The 15,838-nt window shown below is 37.2% G+C and overlaps 1 protein-coding gene across 4 annotated transcripts in view; it reads left to right on the top strand.

Moving 5' to 3' along the window:
- The window catches only part of LOC115610186, a 59,596-nt gene that overhangs the window by 29,327 nt on the left and 14,431 nt on the right, over positions 1-15,838 (top strand). For 3 of the 4 annotated variants that reach the window (XM_030491275.1, XM_030491273.1, XM_032920040.1), the window contains 3 exons: positions 3,413-3,515; positions 12,104-12,143; positions 12,950-13,001. In XM_030491275.1, coding sequence (XP_030347135.1) covers positions 3,413-3,515; positions 12,104-12,143; positions 12,950-13,001 — 195 coding nt within the window. The remainder of the gene's footprint in view (positions 1-3,412; positions 3,516-12,103; positions 12,144-12,949; positions 13,002-15,838) is intronic. The other variant, XM_030491274.1, reaches the window with a different exon arrangement.

The raw sequence follows: 15,838 nt of genomic DNA, 5'->3' as shown, positions 1-15,838 counted from the left end.
TGTGTAGCAACAATTTTACAAGAATCTAGTAAAACTTTTAAATTGGAAACCTGATTGGGTTCTTATTTATATTATCTTGATCAGGACATCTGTTTCTGTATTCATAGAAGGAAATTTCTATTATTTCAGTGATGCATCCCTGCCCAACCTTTCCAACCCTAACTATTCTATGATACATGATCTGCTGGAATAATATAACCTCTCCTACATTGGCTCTGCTAAACTTTTATTTTAGGGTTTGCCTACGCAAGTACTGAGATAAGCTAGTAAAAATGTAAACCAGGTTTGCAGGATTTTGTACATCATAGTAGTGTGGTAGGTATTTTCCAGGCTGGGATCTTGGAGGCTGAGAAATGAACTGTGTGTGTCTCCCTGTGAGTATGTCTACATAGGGGTACCTAAGAAAGATTAAAGCAATTACATTTATCATTACAGTACTTCAGAGTATCTCTGTGTGGATATGCCACTAGAACAGGAGATACAGAAAAATCATCTGTCAACTTCATGAATGTTTAGGACTTAGGTTTAAACATATTAAACCAAGAAGGCCCTTTATTGTTGGCTTTTCAGTGATCACCGGTGATAAAGTCAGGAAGTTTTCCTGCCTTGATATAAGCTGGCATAATGGAGCTTGTTTTTATTGGGATTTTGTCATGTATTTGAGCTGGAATAGAGGATTTGGTAGTCTGTTAACATAACGGTCTCTTTGGGATACTCTTACAGTAGCCAGAACACTTGGTTCAGTGTATTACAACATTTATGATAAACACCATTTCATCAGCTGCCACTAGGAAATACATCCATGTTCCTACATTGCTGAAGTTACTTAAATTCCTCAAATTGACTTGAGATTTTTTGAATGTTGACATGTTCAACAGTGTTGCTTTTAGGAAAAATGTGCTGTATAAAGACAGGAAAATGGTACTAATATACAAGGCATCAGTAGTTCAAAAGCTAGTACTCAGATTTCACATCTGGTTTATGTGTGTTTAAACAATGCAGCTTTACAGAATTGTGGGCAATTAAAATAAGAATTATTTTAAGAGTTAAAAGATGGGCAATTTAGGAGCTCAGCTCCAGCATGTAGTTTCTTAGGTTATTTTGAAGAGGGGGAAAAAAAAAAAAGTTCAAAATGTCTTGTCAAGTCTTAAAATTGGGAGTGGGAGGGAGGGAGTGGAATACAGTTTGTTTTGTTATGATACTGTTAAATTTACTAGAATTCTAATGAGTAAATTTCCATTTTGTTAGGCATAAGAGTTACTTCACTGCTATCTGTGTCAATTGACAATTGATTAAATTAATTTTAGAATTGCTTTTGACATGGATTCTAGTTCTTGTAATCAGGGACACCTATTTGACTTTGGGTAATGAATAAACATCAAAACATACATCAAGAAGGTTGAGATGTGGTTTTAGATGAACTGAACTAAATTTGTGATCAAACAACAACTGTTGCATATCATAACAACTTCAAGGTGTTAATCTTTTCTCTTGTGTTCCTATGTATTAGCTAATTGATGCCGTTAGCATGAAGAAGGGTTCCTCTGTCTGTTTAGTGTTAAGTCATGAAAAATTTGGTGCTGTGTAGGGTGATGCTGTTCCTTAGCCTAGAGGAGAGAGGACTCCTTTAAGGAGTCTTGGCTCTGTTCTTTACATCTGACCATAAAATGTGTCCCTTTTGCTCCATACGTCAACCGCCAACAATTTGAAGTTGGCACTGTTGAATTCTAGCAGCATCTGTATCTTTCCTGTGTGCTGAGTACTTAGTCTCTGATGCTTTCAGAAGTGTCACTGGTTTCTGCATTTGTAAAGAAATAGGCTTTTTTGCTGAAATCCATTGAAAATGTTACGTTAGCAGGAAAAATGTTATTTCAAAATTATTATATGTAAGGAAAAAGTTGGAATAAACTAAAAATGGGTTATTTAGTCATGTATATTCACTTCCTGGTATAGCAAACATCAGGCATAAATTCAGAAGGCTTGGATCTTCCAAAATTCAATTGTTCCTTTCATCCAGGAGAATGCCCTTTTCAGTATCCTAAGTAGCTATATGTGCAATTTTTCTTTATTTTTCTACATTTTTAGTAGAACAGCTGCCAAATCTACAAGAACTCTTTAGACAGGGCATTTAGAGAGGTATGAAGTGCTCTGAGTTCTGTAGAACCGTAGGAAAAAAAACCAAAAAACAACCCAAAACCCAAATAAACTTTGGTATTTTTTTCATGCTTTCATGAAATGCATCCTTTCCTGTTTACATGTAAAAGGATATAAACACTGGAAGAAATCCCGTAGTATCTTGTAGTCAAACTCCTTTGTATTTTACATTGATTTAAGTAAGCCAAGAATTTCATGTAACATTACCACAGAATCTTTAGAAAGTTTGTGTTCCTTAACAAAAAAAAGCTGACTTTGAGAGCTGACTACCAGAGAGGAGAAGTACTCTGCTGCAGAACTCCATACTTTGAACAGTAGTGTGTGAGAAACTCCTGACCAGCTCTTGATGCCTTGTGCAGTCCCATTTCATGTGTATGATGGAAATGGTTGTGTTTGTGCTCTGGAACAAGTAAGAGACACTTAAGGACAGACTTGTATTGTGAGCAGGCTTCATATTTTTAGATTCAAGGCAGACCAGAGGTGGTTCTTACTGATGGATGCAGATTCTTGAATAAATACCGTCTTTGCCCTCAGTGAGACCTAAAGTTCATTCTAAGGCTTTTGCCAGTGTATTAATTCCAACAGTAGATCTACAGTAGCAGAAAGGAGATTTGTAGAGAAGTAAAATCTTAAGTGAGAGAGTGCTCATGTGCAAGGGTGGGTGTCTTAGTTGACTGCAGAGTAGGCAACAGAGTACTGGTTGGGTTTCCCTTCAGAGGAGGTCTGCTCTTTTCTCTGGAAACATGGTGGCTTTTACAAGTTATGTTTTCCTATTTAACTCCCAAGGATTAGGTTTGAATTCTTTTCTGTGAGCAGATCTGCTTACTTCTTGATGCTAAGAAAAGTAATCCTGGCTCTTGACTTGACCCTAAAGTATTCTCAGTGCACTTAAAGTAAGAGGAGAGTTTGTTTGCCAGTTCTGCTGAGTGAAGCCAAGTATTTAGTTTCTTATAAAGTACTGTTAGTTCTAGTACTTGATTCTTTGAGAACACTGGAGAAGCAGCACAGTGTCCTAGCAGTCTGAAGTATTCAATAGCTGATTTCATGGTAGCAAATTAAAAACTTATAATGAAAAGTTAACAGAAAATTATACTGATACTGGATGAAAAGTTAGTGAATGAAAGTTGTAGCTCGTAGCAGTGAGTACTACATATTTCAGTTAAATCTAACTTGAGTGCTGAGCTGCAGTTATTTTTCAGTTTGGTAAATTTAACCAATGTTCTGCATCTAAGCTAATATAATGTCTACTTTTTTGAAGCAGGGTCCTCGGGAAGCTGTTATTTGGCTTGCTGTACACCATAAGCAAAAAGAAGCTGTAGAAATATTCTCCAGAGAGATTGCACCAGCTGGAACTGGCATGGGTAAATATTCACATTGTCTTCTAAGAATTTTAAAGTTACTTTTTTCTTCTTCCATGGGCATGACTAGCACCCAAAACTTAGTCAGGTTCAGTTTCATTTCACTGTGCATACTGAAATTGTGAGTTTTCAGAAGGTATTTATGTTTGGTGTAGAAATGCAACCTGTAGACGTTAGCAAAATGATAAAAGGAAATCTCTGGAAGTCCACCTTTTTGTTACTTTGACACTCTTTTATTTTTCCATTGCTGCTACTGTCCTTTCCTGCCTTTTTTTCCTTTTCTTCAGTAGCCTTTGTTTTCCTGCCCATGGTTACACCAATGTGCAGCACTGTCTTACTCTGAAGGTGCTGAGTTTATTCAGATTTCAGTTTTCCCTTTCACCATCATTCTTCACAGAATTAAATGCAGTACCTAGCTTGGGTGGAGTATGTACAGTATTGAAATTGAGTTTCCATAATATGTGGACATCTGTGTCTTAAGGTGGCTGGCAAGCTTTCAGTTCACATTATCAGGGCTTTTCACGGTGAAACAGTGTAGAATCAAGTTAGGCAGTCTGCATGAATGATGGTAAGGGTTCTAGTTTTGTTTCCTAGAGAAACAGCTTAAACTTTTTAGAATATATTGTAGCAGTTATTCTCTTTAAAAAAAAAAAAAATCATAATAAAATAATAAATAAATTTGTAGAAAGGCTGCTAATGAGCAGCAATGGGAAAGACCATACTTTTGGAGTCATTTATTGAAAAACTGAGGAAGAGCAGGAACAAGTTACAAATCCTTCATAATGAGCAGGAAGGAGAAAGGAGTTCTTGTCGTCTTGCACGGTGATGTCACCTGAACTTAAACACTAAATTCCGTTATTTTTTTGGCATTTAAGAAACAAAGAACAGTTACTTGGACTGTGTCTAGTGATTATGGAGTATTGTTTTTAACTATATTCTTCTTGCAGTTCATGTTTGTTACTGTAAGTGATGTGTGGACAGTTGTACAGATAAGTTTCATGTATAGCACCTTTCATCAAAGAATCTTCAGCAAGCTGTGCAAACACCACCCACTAAGCTTTCTAATGTCTAGTAGCTTTGGAAGGTACTCTGCTTTACAGATGGTTTCCTGAGATAGTGGAAGGAAGCAGAAGGAAGCATAACCACAAAAGAATTTGAATTGGAGTCGTCAGTTTTGCTTTCCTGAAAGAAATGCTAGAGAGAAACCCTGCCATTATTTAAGGGAACCAGATTGGCTAAAATTTAGGAACGGGTAGTAGAGGAGAAGAGGGATAGGGAAAGAAGATTTAATGGTTCAAAAGAAGGGCGGAGAGTCCTATGAGCTCCTGCTCTAGTCCATGGGATTTTCCAGTACTCATATATCTGAGAAAGGCAGCACCAAGCCTAGGCTGTTAGATTTACCTGTGTTTATCAAATGCATTTTTTGAGGTAAAATCCAGGAGCACTGTCAGTCTTGATGAGGTTGTTCCAGCTTCGTAGTTGCTACTTGTGGAGCCTTCAGCTAGGTTTGGCAAGCAGTTCTGTTTTGGTAATAGTATCATAATATGAGAATTACAAATTATAGGTAAAAAAGGTATTAATTTCTTTAGTGGCCAGTACTGAAAGCCTAGCTTGGTGGCTTTTGCTTGGGCTGAATTTAAGTCACTTGAATCAAAATTTTTGAGGGAATTTTTTTAGTTATACTTTTTCAGACACTGCAGGGAACAACAATAAGACAAAAGAAGTTCTTTTTCTTCCTGTGATTAAAAAACATATTGCAACAATTTTGTTGAGGAGTGATCTTCCTTTTTCCTCACAGCAGAGATTTAAAACTTAGGTTGTTAGGTCTTGTGTCAGAGATGTGCTTTTTAGCTCTTCTAGTGAATTTAAAGTCTTGATGTCAGTATTTCTTAATTTTTCCTTATTTTGCAGCTTTTTTTCAAAATATTTTTTGATACATTTTTGTGTGTATGTAAATGTAATGGATAATAAAACTTAGGCCACATAAAAGGAGATGCTGTCTAACTTGAGAGTGCTGATTATCCCTCACGACCCCATTTATGGTAGATCTTTACTTTTGATAATGAATAGAAAGACATCTCAAGGCATTGTGCTGATTTGAAATTTCCTATTTCTTATGAAATCTCATCCTCTGAAAGGAATGCTACCTATGTGTTGGAATGGGCTGAAGCATGTGTGTGTTTGTGCTCTGCAATGTAGGCAAGGGGTTAGACCTGCAAAAGAGAAGTTTGGGAAGGTGGCATCTTTTAAAAAGCTTCCGTAATCGGAAGTGAAGGACTGAGATTTTCATAGCTATTCCCTAATATTTTTTTTCTAATCCTTTTTAAATTCCCATTGTTTTGTGTTGAAGACCAGAGGGCACATGAGCGTACTTGCACAAGAATTTTCTGAAGTGTTATTAAAACTGCAGATGAGATTCTTAAGACTAGAGAAGAATTTGAAGTTAATTTATATAGACATATCACACATTAGGGAGTGATTTGTTGTTAATTTTCTGTTTGGAATGGAAGGCTTTTACTGTAAACTTCTGTTGAGCATGGTATTTAGTCTGCCAGTTTCAATACTTTGTCAGTTTTCATTTGGATTATGCTCTTCTGAGGAGTTTAAAAGGGGATAAAAGCTATTAAAAAATATATGTATGCTGACACACCTAATCTTGTGGTTTTTTTACGATTAATACCTGAGTTTGGTAAAATTCTAATTGGTAAAGGTATACTTTCTGTTTATTTCTCGATCCAGTGAAAGTTGATAATAGCCTTTTTTTTTTTTTTTTTTTTTTAGCAGCAATTGGCAAGTTTGGGTTTATGTGTGTATGGTCTCCTGAAAAAAACAAAGATTTCAAATGTGTCTGCAATGTGCAGTCTTAATAGTGCGGTCTTCACAGCTGTTTTCTTGTGCTATAAAGTGAGCTTTTCTGTGCTTTCTGTACAGTGAAGAATCCTAGACACACAGATTTTTAAATCTGTAGGAGCCTGTGGGAGTTCAGTGCAATTCTGCATTGCCCAGACTAAAGAAATTCACCCTCACTTCCTAAAAGCTAGCAATCACAGACCAGGTTTGTACTACTAAGTGAAAATGTCTTGATTATATACAGTCTGGTCAGCCACATGGTTAGCATGTAAATAATTTATGTTGATGTAGTGTATTCATTTTGTCTTCTTTGATTCAGATATTTTACTCTGAATAAAATGTAGTGTAGAAGAGGCTCAAGAAAAGCCTTGCTGTGGGAAACTGGCATTTATAGTTTAATAGGAGTTCAGTAGCTAAGAAATGTTTTAATAATAGCTGAAGTCATGTGCTGACCCTTATTTCACATTAAAATGACCGGAGTTTGACACTAAGATGACAGCTGGTTAATACAACTTGAGATTTTAAAGTGCTTGAGTATATGTAAATATTATGACTGATGTCCTAAGTGTGTTGGAAGATACTTCAAGAAATGTCCTCATTCTAACAGTTTACTGCAGTCCCCAGTTTTTGAGAATAATATTGCAGAAGATAGTTTATCTGCTGTATTCAGAGGACGTAGATAGAATAATTAAGAATTATGACTGACCCCTGTAAAAACAGATAGTCTGCATTTTGTACTTCTACTCAACTGTACTGTAAGAACTGTTGAGTATAAAACCTGAGATTTCAGATTTGTCTAGTTTGATCTCTTAAAGCTTGAGAAGTAGATGTCTTTGAAGTCTGTTTTTTATATGGAAATATATATATATCATTCTTTAGAATATGCAGTGAATACATTAATAACATTTTGGTTCAGTCACTGGAAACAAAAGGGACAAACTATTTAAAGTCAAAAACGGTAAGTTGGTGAGCAAGAGTCATTGTATTTTGGAACTCTGAAGTTTCAAAGAAGGAAGTGTCACCTGTTAAAGTACTTAAAGCATTTCAGGTTTCCACAAGTTGGAGCCTTTTCATGCTTCTTTACTCTAAAACATTTTACAAGATGTTTCATGTAGTCTAGCGTCTTTCTTTTGTATATTGCATAATTTATTCTGTTGTAAAATATACAGATTTTTATAGAAATACCTATTATTTTTCGACAGAAGTAGATTAAAGAATAAGAAGCAATAAGCCAAAATTGGGTATGGCCATTAAAGTAGGATTTGAATAGGGTAGAGGAACTATTAAGGTGGCAAAACATAACACTTCCACCATCAGAAAATCCATTGGGGAATTATGAGAGCTGGAAGGAATGAAGTTTGTTTTTTCTGGGAATTTGCATCTCATAGGTTGGTTGCATGTTCCAACCAGAGCTTTTCCTGCTATGGGGCATTTTACAGTGTGCCATATCTATGGCATAGATTATAATGTATTAGAACATGGTGGTTCTACATATTGGAATAGGGGTTTCTTTGGGCTGATTTTAAGCATCTTTTTGCCAGGGCTGGTTTTCAGTGGATCCTGAAATGGTTGTGAGAACACCACGGCTGGTTGAGGGGAAGAGAGAAGGCGAGTGACAAAGGATGAGGAGGAGGGAGCTGTGGCAGCCCTGTCTAAGAGCAGCATTGGTTTTCCCAGTACTCTTTTGTTTGCCTGCTACCACTGTTCATGAAGTTTCTCAGAAACTCGCTGTCTTTTCCAGCATATCATACATGTTTGTTTTTTTAAAGTATTGGTATTTGCAAGTCCATCCTTGGATGAGCTTTGTAGGGTGAGAAAATAAAGAAGATTGAGAGGCAGCTGGAGAGAGAAAATACACATGGGGAATTGGAAATGGTGGAACTACTGTGTCAAGGAGTGTATCTTAAGCGGGCTTCATCTTGTGTTACCTACATGCACATCTGTTACTACGCTGCTGTCAAATCACAGGGTGGTCATGGGGTGTTAATGTACTCCATCCTTCAGATTTGGATGGAATTTGCCATTGGACCTAAGATATGGGGTCTTGCGGTTGTGCTGACATGACACAAAGGAAAAAACCTGACACATATAAATACACATACATGTACACACAAATGATGATAGTCTGTTTTTTTTCTAAGGTAATTGGGCCGAAAATGGGTAAGACGGAAAGTAGGCTAGAGGGAGGAGTCATAAAATGAAGGCAGGATAAGACTGTATGAAGAATTGTGCAGATTAACCAAAACCAAGCACTTGTTAACTAATAATTGATTCTTTGATGTGTAGATTCAGTGTAGATTCAAACCTTCAAGCACGGAATCCAAAGGAAGGGTCCTATACCAGTGCTGAGTCACCTAGAAATAATTTAATGGACTTAGTGTCTGACATTTCTCTAATCATGCCATATACTTGGGAGTTAATGAAAGCAGCGGAACTCAAGTGGTGTAATCCCCAGTACTGACTCATGGCTTTTACATGCTCAGCCACCTGGAGAATTTGTAGTTCTCAGGCCAGGTCCTCAGGCACTGCAAAGGAAAATGTTCTCAGAAATGGCAGGCTTTTAGGTCAAACACTTGAAGCAGAATAAATAGCATCATATTCAGTTCGATGATTACACCAGACAAATATTGTACCTACAGTTGAAGAAAATATAAATGGATTGAAAGGAAGGTCTCCAGCATTCAGCCCATTTTGTAGTGCATCAGTTTTGTGCCATCCTGAGACAAAGAATCTGGCAGATAGTGCTGGTGAGTTGTTCATCAACTTGAAATGAAGCAACTTGTTCAAGAGGGTGACTGGTCAGATAGAATGACACTGCGCTAGTGATACTTCTGTCTGCCTTGAGGAACTAATGAATACAGCTCTGATAACAAACAGTGGTCATGTAAAGTTTCTGGGAAAGGAGATCAGCAGCTTCAATCTAGCTGATAATCTTACTGATTTGATACCGCAGCCTGATTGATACTCTCCACAAGTATGACAAATTGTTTGTGTCATTGTAGATAAAGATAAGTGTTCCAGAAAGGAGGCAAGGGAACATCTGCACAGGTACTTAAGCAAGCAATGCAAAGTAAGCATAAAGTACAGCATAAGGAAGTCTTGTTAAAGAAGGTGTCTTGGGCCAACAGTTGATTTAAGGAGACCACTTAACTTACCAGAAGTAGGTCTTGCCCCAGTGACAAGTCCACTCTTACCTGGTTGTGCTTCACCTTCTATTGTCTTGTTTTATTGGAGAAGTGTAATAGGGATCTGAGCCCTGGATTGAGGTGGTGTGCTCTAGTGCTGTTGACACAAGCAAACCATTGATTATAAGGCATAATCAATTTAAGATTTGCTTCATCTTACCTGCCTGAAGCCTAAATAGGAATTGCATATAGATAAAATTAAATTGTACTTATAAGCTCTCCCATTTTACTTTTGTTAACATAAACAATGGATTAGATAGTCGTAAGATAGAAGTTAACACTGCAACTGTGATACTGGCGTAGCTTTGCTCTGCAATTGCATTTATGTGCAGGGGTAGCTGTACTGTCTCAAGAGACAGATCTGTTGTTACAGAGGCTTATACTAGAGAACCTTGAAAGGCTAGCAGTAGCAAGCAGCAGTAGAAGGTTATTGTAGCCACGAGGTGTGAGCAGTGGTCGCTCTTAGATTGTTTGCTTGTTTGTGATTAGAGAACTGCTTTGTTGTAGGAGCCAAGTTCCATTGTGTGAGAGCAGGCAAGTGAGAGCTTTCGGGAAGTTGAAATTGGTGTCAGAGCAAAATCTGGTATCCTTAATGAGCAGTTCAGCTGCCTAGCAGGAAGTGGGCCATGAGACAATCCACAGATAATTTAAATTAACTAACTTTATGAACCTATATTTTCAACATGACCTTACCATATCCAGCCTCCTCCCCCAACAACCTAAATAAACAAATCAGACACACAAGTCAGTAAAGTAAGTGCAGTTGGTTTTAATGTGAAATGGCAGTTTTATGCTTGAATGAGTGCATGGGTAATATGTATAGGGCTCAATCTTCACTGGATCATTTAAAGTGCTGTAACACTAATGTAGGGGGTTCTTTTAAGTTCTATCCACTTCCATGTTTTTTGCAGTAGAACTTGCTGGGTAGGGAGGTGGTTCATGGCTTTTGTTGTTGTTTTTTGGGGGTTGGGTGGGGTTTTTTTTGTTGAAGGTATTCTTTTTTTCCTGTACTAAAAAACAACGTAGGCTTTTTTTGTGGGGAAAGAGTTAATACTAACACCCCTAATCCTTTCTGGTTGTTCTCAACTGTAGCACCTTCTAAAAGTTGCTGTTATTTGAGGTCAGTTGGTTTGGTTTTGTCAGCCTCTGGCTAAAAGTATAGTCAGTGAAGCCTGTTTATTTTGTGAATTAGTTATAATGTGCAAGTACTGTACTAGCACAGTGGCCAAGCTGGCAGAGCGATTATGGACTAGCTTTAGGCAAAAGATGCCAGATTTATTACTGTAGTTACCACCTCCAGTCATTCAGATGTGTACTGAATTTTAGTTTTGTTGATTCCAAATGTGTCTGTGGTTACAGAGCAGTGTGATCAAGACAGGGGCTGTGTAACAGCATCCATCTTCAAAAACTTGAATAAAAAAACCCTTGTTAATCACTATTTCAGGGAAATCACTTCCAATGAATGTGAATATGGCAAGACTCTGTAATATATGCTGTGTCGTACATCCGTGCTGCCACTGATATGTGTCCACATTACCAAGACACTGATTCCAAGCTAAAAGAGTCTGCTGAGAAGTAGAGATTATTAGTGTGAGCTTAGTACCACAGCAGCAAGGTTACATGGCTTTTAGTCTGTTTGGAGCACAAACTGAGGGGATTCACACTTGGAGGAAGCAGGAAACCCATTTTAGCCAGGCTTAATTTGGGTAAATATACCATGTGGGCAGCTTCCCACAGCATTTGTTTCTAAGGGACTGCTTAACGCACTTATTAATTCCTAGACTCATTCAATGTATGCATTTTACTGTTTCTTTCCCCTGCAATATTATATGGAGCTTTATGCATGCTCCATGCCAGAAAAAAGGGTGAGAAGCTATGCTCAGGATGAGGAGAGCAGAAGTGTTTGTTTCAGAAATAGAGCTCGGTAGATGGGTTTGATGGTAAAGCCTGGCAACCTGATACTGAGAATAAACAAGAGGCTAATCACAGTCCCGATTTACTGCAAATCTGGGATCATGCTAGTGACTTAAGCTTCTAAATTACCTATGTATCAAAGAGAGAGTATGGGATCTGCAGTACCCAGCACCTTAAGAAAAGCAAAGGTAGCCATTGAAAATGCTAAAGATGCAAGTTAATTTGATAAGCAGAGTCATACTAAGTAAGTATTAAAACACACCATGGTTCAGGTCAGAATTGTTTCTCTGCTCTCTTTAAATAAAACAACAGCAACAAAACCACCAAAGCGAAGTTCTTTGTTCTGTCAAATGTATTGCCTGACTTGTATTGGTATACGAAATACAAGAACTTAAAGATTTAGTTTGTACTTTGCACATTTTGAAATTATTTTTTTTTATTAGAAGTCATAGTACCTTTTACATGTTTGCCTTTTTAACTGTTGTATAAAATATTCAGTTTTATTAATTTATGAGAATGTATGTGATTTGCTAGATATTTCCCGGTATCTATTAAATGTGCTTTATAGAAATGATTCAAGCTACATTAGGGTTTTGAAGATGGTTTTAACCGTTCTTTTGTGAATTTAATTTCCATTTCCAGCACCCGGACTCACTGGAATTGTTGGAGGGCGCCCCAAAGTGTAAGTTAACTCCTGATCATTAACTTGTTGAATGTGTGATGGTAGTGTTCCTACCATTCACCATCACAAGCTTCCCTACCTTGAATACCAACCACAGAAGCAACTAGTCTTTCTGTTGCGCGCTATGCTTAATAACTGATAACAAGCTAATAGTGAGTGCTACAAGGTAAGTATGCAAATAGTGGAATTCTTCATTGAATTGTTGAATATGAGTTATGTAAGTCTCAGATCAGCTCATAACAATATGCTTGTCTTTGCTTGGTGAGCTGTAGGGAGAACTTGAAATGTGACTTTATGTCAGAGCAGTAGCTCAGGCATGTGCTAATACATGCAGATTTCTGGACGAGATTTCTTTTGTACCTGTTAGTTTGGAATGTAGGCACAGCAAATTTGTGTCTGTACCAGCCCACTTCACCTAGAAATGTGAGGTCAAATGTCCTGGACCATCCCACAAAACATGAACCCATTGCGTGAGCAAGGTGAACAGAATAATGTTGAGCATATTAAAAATAAAAAAAACCCAACAAACCAACAATAAAAATCCTGGTTTGATGCAGTATTTTCTACATATGCCTAAAATCTGCTGCTGATTGATATATTCACTTTTCCATACTCATGAAGGCATCTAAAACTTTCCTGTCCCTAAGCAAATACTCCTGTCTGTCTGTCTTACATAGGAGATTGGACAAGAAACTGTAGTTGTTTATAGTGTTTGTCTGGTGTATGACTTGTCTGCAGGTGTATGGCCTGACGTTTTCATTAATTTCTGGTTAAATGCATTTATGCTGCTTGTTTTGTGCATCTAGGTCTCCAGTTTTGAAGCCATTTTTCTTCTATTACCCCAAAAGCAATGTTCAGGTAAGAGCCTGCTCTGTTCTTTTGAAGTCATTTGAAAGATTCTGTTGACATTGGCATTTTTTGGTGACTTCAAGTCATAAAACTGCAAAGTATTCTGGTAACTTTGATTAAAAAATACGTCTCCAGAGACTAATGTTATTCACACAGAACGTTTTACAACAGTTGAATTTGCCAACCTTGCTTTTTAATTGCTGTGAATTTTGAAGTGTCTTGCATCAAAACTGAACATCTCTTTTCAGGGTCCTAGAATTGTAGGTTTGAATTATTTTACTGCATTTGCAAAGAATGCCTATGAAAATGATGTATTTTGGGGGAGTTAAAGGTCCCTATTTAAAGACGGTGTTTACAGTTGAACGTTTATCTTGTGAACCTGGACACATCTCACTTTCTGGGATATCTACATTTTGTATGTATTGCTACTGGAGAGAAGTATTAAAATCAGTGAATCTCCTCTAGTTCACATAGTTTTTACTCACAGAGAGCTGGTCCTTTTCCTATCTATAGCAGTAGTAATTTCTGCTTTTGCCTATATTGCAAAACCTGTAAAATTACAAAAGCCTGTGCAACTCTTGTGATGAGTATCCTGGAGAAGCCTGTAAGTAACACCTATCTCTCTGGCCCTATTCAGTTCATAACAGTAGCTCTTTTAAGTCTGAGAAGTTATGGTTCAGATGATTAGGCAGTCTTAGGTGAAAAATTACAGTGTGAGATGGAACACTGAGCTAGAGCTGTACTACTTTTCCGTTGCACGCATACCTCTGTCTAGATTGAATCTTCAAGGTAAACTTGAGGAAACTGGTTTTACTGAAAATGTAAAATCTTTGGATTTATAAATACTGTTTCTGCTTTTCTGAATGCCATCAGATACTGATTTTATCCTTTAGAGACTGCAGACAAAACTGCATATATGCCTTTTTTTCCAGTAACTTTAGCTATCTTGTAGCTGTTGCATGCATCTTGTGCCAAGACATCCTAGTAATGGTGCTTCTCACTCAGTAAGAGCTTTCTCACTCATTCACCATCAAGAAAGTGGCCAAAGGCTAGAATGTTGGTCTGTGTTAGACTGCAGGTTTTGTAACAGGCTTCTGCTTAGGGTGGTGAAGGGAAGCCTTAGGAGCACAGGCAGCAAGTGAAGGAGGGGAGGAACAAATAAAAATCAGTTGATTTAAAAAAAAAAAAACCACCCCCCCCCCAAAAAAAACCCAAACCTACAAACAAACAAAAAAACCCCACAAAAAACCACCACCAAACTTTAAAACAATTATCACCAATCAATTTAAGTGTTCTAAGCCTTTCAGAAAAGGACTATTTCGTTTCCATATAGTGGTTAGCACAAATGGGTTCAGATGTTGTATTTTTCTTTGAGTAGTACTGTGCATTATTGGGAGAAAATTCAAGATTCATTTTACTGAGGAGATGCTATTTAGTTATTAAAACTAAGTTCATAAACTGTGCATAGTGAAAAAGCATTAAACAAAAAACCCCCACTTTGTCTTTTAAAGAAGTTCAAGTACTTATTATTGTATTTTGCTTTATATGAATGGTTTGTCTTTGCCAAGTTTAATATTAAATTATTATCTTCATGGAAGTTTAGCGTATCACTCTTGTTCATCAGATTAAATGTAACCTTACTAATTATCACTGTGTTCCAGACTTGGTAAAATGCTGCTGAGATTAAATAGTAACCTAATTTGGCAGGGAAAGAAAGTAGTGTCTCATCTACTCTTTTCAATACAGAAAATCAAAATCTCTGCTCTATGTAGCTAATCTGATGAGTGCATGGGTACGCTGTTAACAAAACGTCATGTGACCATCACTGTTGTACTGCAGTAATATTAAAGGTTACGTAAAAGTGGGGTGTAAGTGATTCAAGTCCTTAATTCAAAATTTTAGCCATGTATTAACAGCGGTGGCCTAGCTAGAGATTAGAGAGTACGTAAGGTATGAATTAACTGCTTTTCTAGATTGGAAGTTCAGGTACAAAGAGCCTACTTGCTCTAGTTCAGCATTTGACCTAAACCCAAAAATGCTCCATAAGGAGATTTGCAGATACATTAATATTACCACAGTGGGTTCTTTTGTTTTGTGTTTGATAACACCATTCTGGGTGTCAGTTTGGTTTCGACATCTTGTTTGTTGTTCTCACTACTTTTATGCAGTTGTTCCAGTTGTATCATAGATCACCAGTGGTTTTACAGTGCAAGCAGTAGTTTTTTTCCATGTTTAAAAAGTAACCTACAACTTTTCCTTAAGGAGAAGAATTCCAGCAAACCTACTGAAGCCAAGAACAGCTTTGGGTGGGGGCGGATAAAAAATAAATTTGTTAAATATTCCCATTGCATAAGCATTGGAGGCCTTTGTCACTGCTAGCTGTTCTCTAAGAACAATCTTAAGAAAGAGGGCTGAGTAGCACTATCTTGCATTTGCTGACAGCTCAGCACTGATAACTGCTGCAGCTAAGTTGGTGTACATTGTTTTGTTGTGGCAGTGTAACCTGATTGTATGTCTGAGTTTTTAGTACTGGGAATCCTCCAATACAGATGAAATGGATGCAGTTAATACTTCTACATGATTGTGCTATAACAATTATCCAGAGAAATTTTGCTTACATCTTAAGTGAATAGTTCAATCAGCTAATGAAATAGAACTCTTGACTATGTTTTCAGATATCTTTGAGAGAGGGGGTAGGAAGAGCTCATCATGCATGCTGTGAACAGCATGCATTCTTTTATTTCATATTTTTGTCTCAGCATAAACCTGATAGAGCATTTCTTTGATTTTTTTATGCTTTTTTCCCTAGATGAAGATTCCTTTTATGTTTATAATGGATCATTATT

Source organism: Strigops habroptila, chromosome 7, assembly GCF_004027225.2.
Source record: "Strigops habroptila isolate Jane chromosome 7, bStrHab1.2.pri, whole genome shotgun sequence".
Classification (NCBI taxonomy): Eukaryota; Metazoa; Chordata; class Aves; order Psittaciformes; family Psittacidae; genus Strigops; species Strigops habroptila.
Note: the sequence above shows the minus strand (reverse complement) of the source record. Positions and strands in the feature narration are given on the sequence as shown.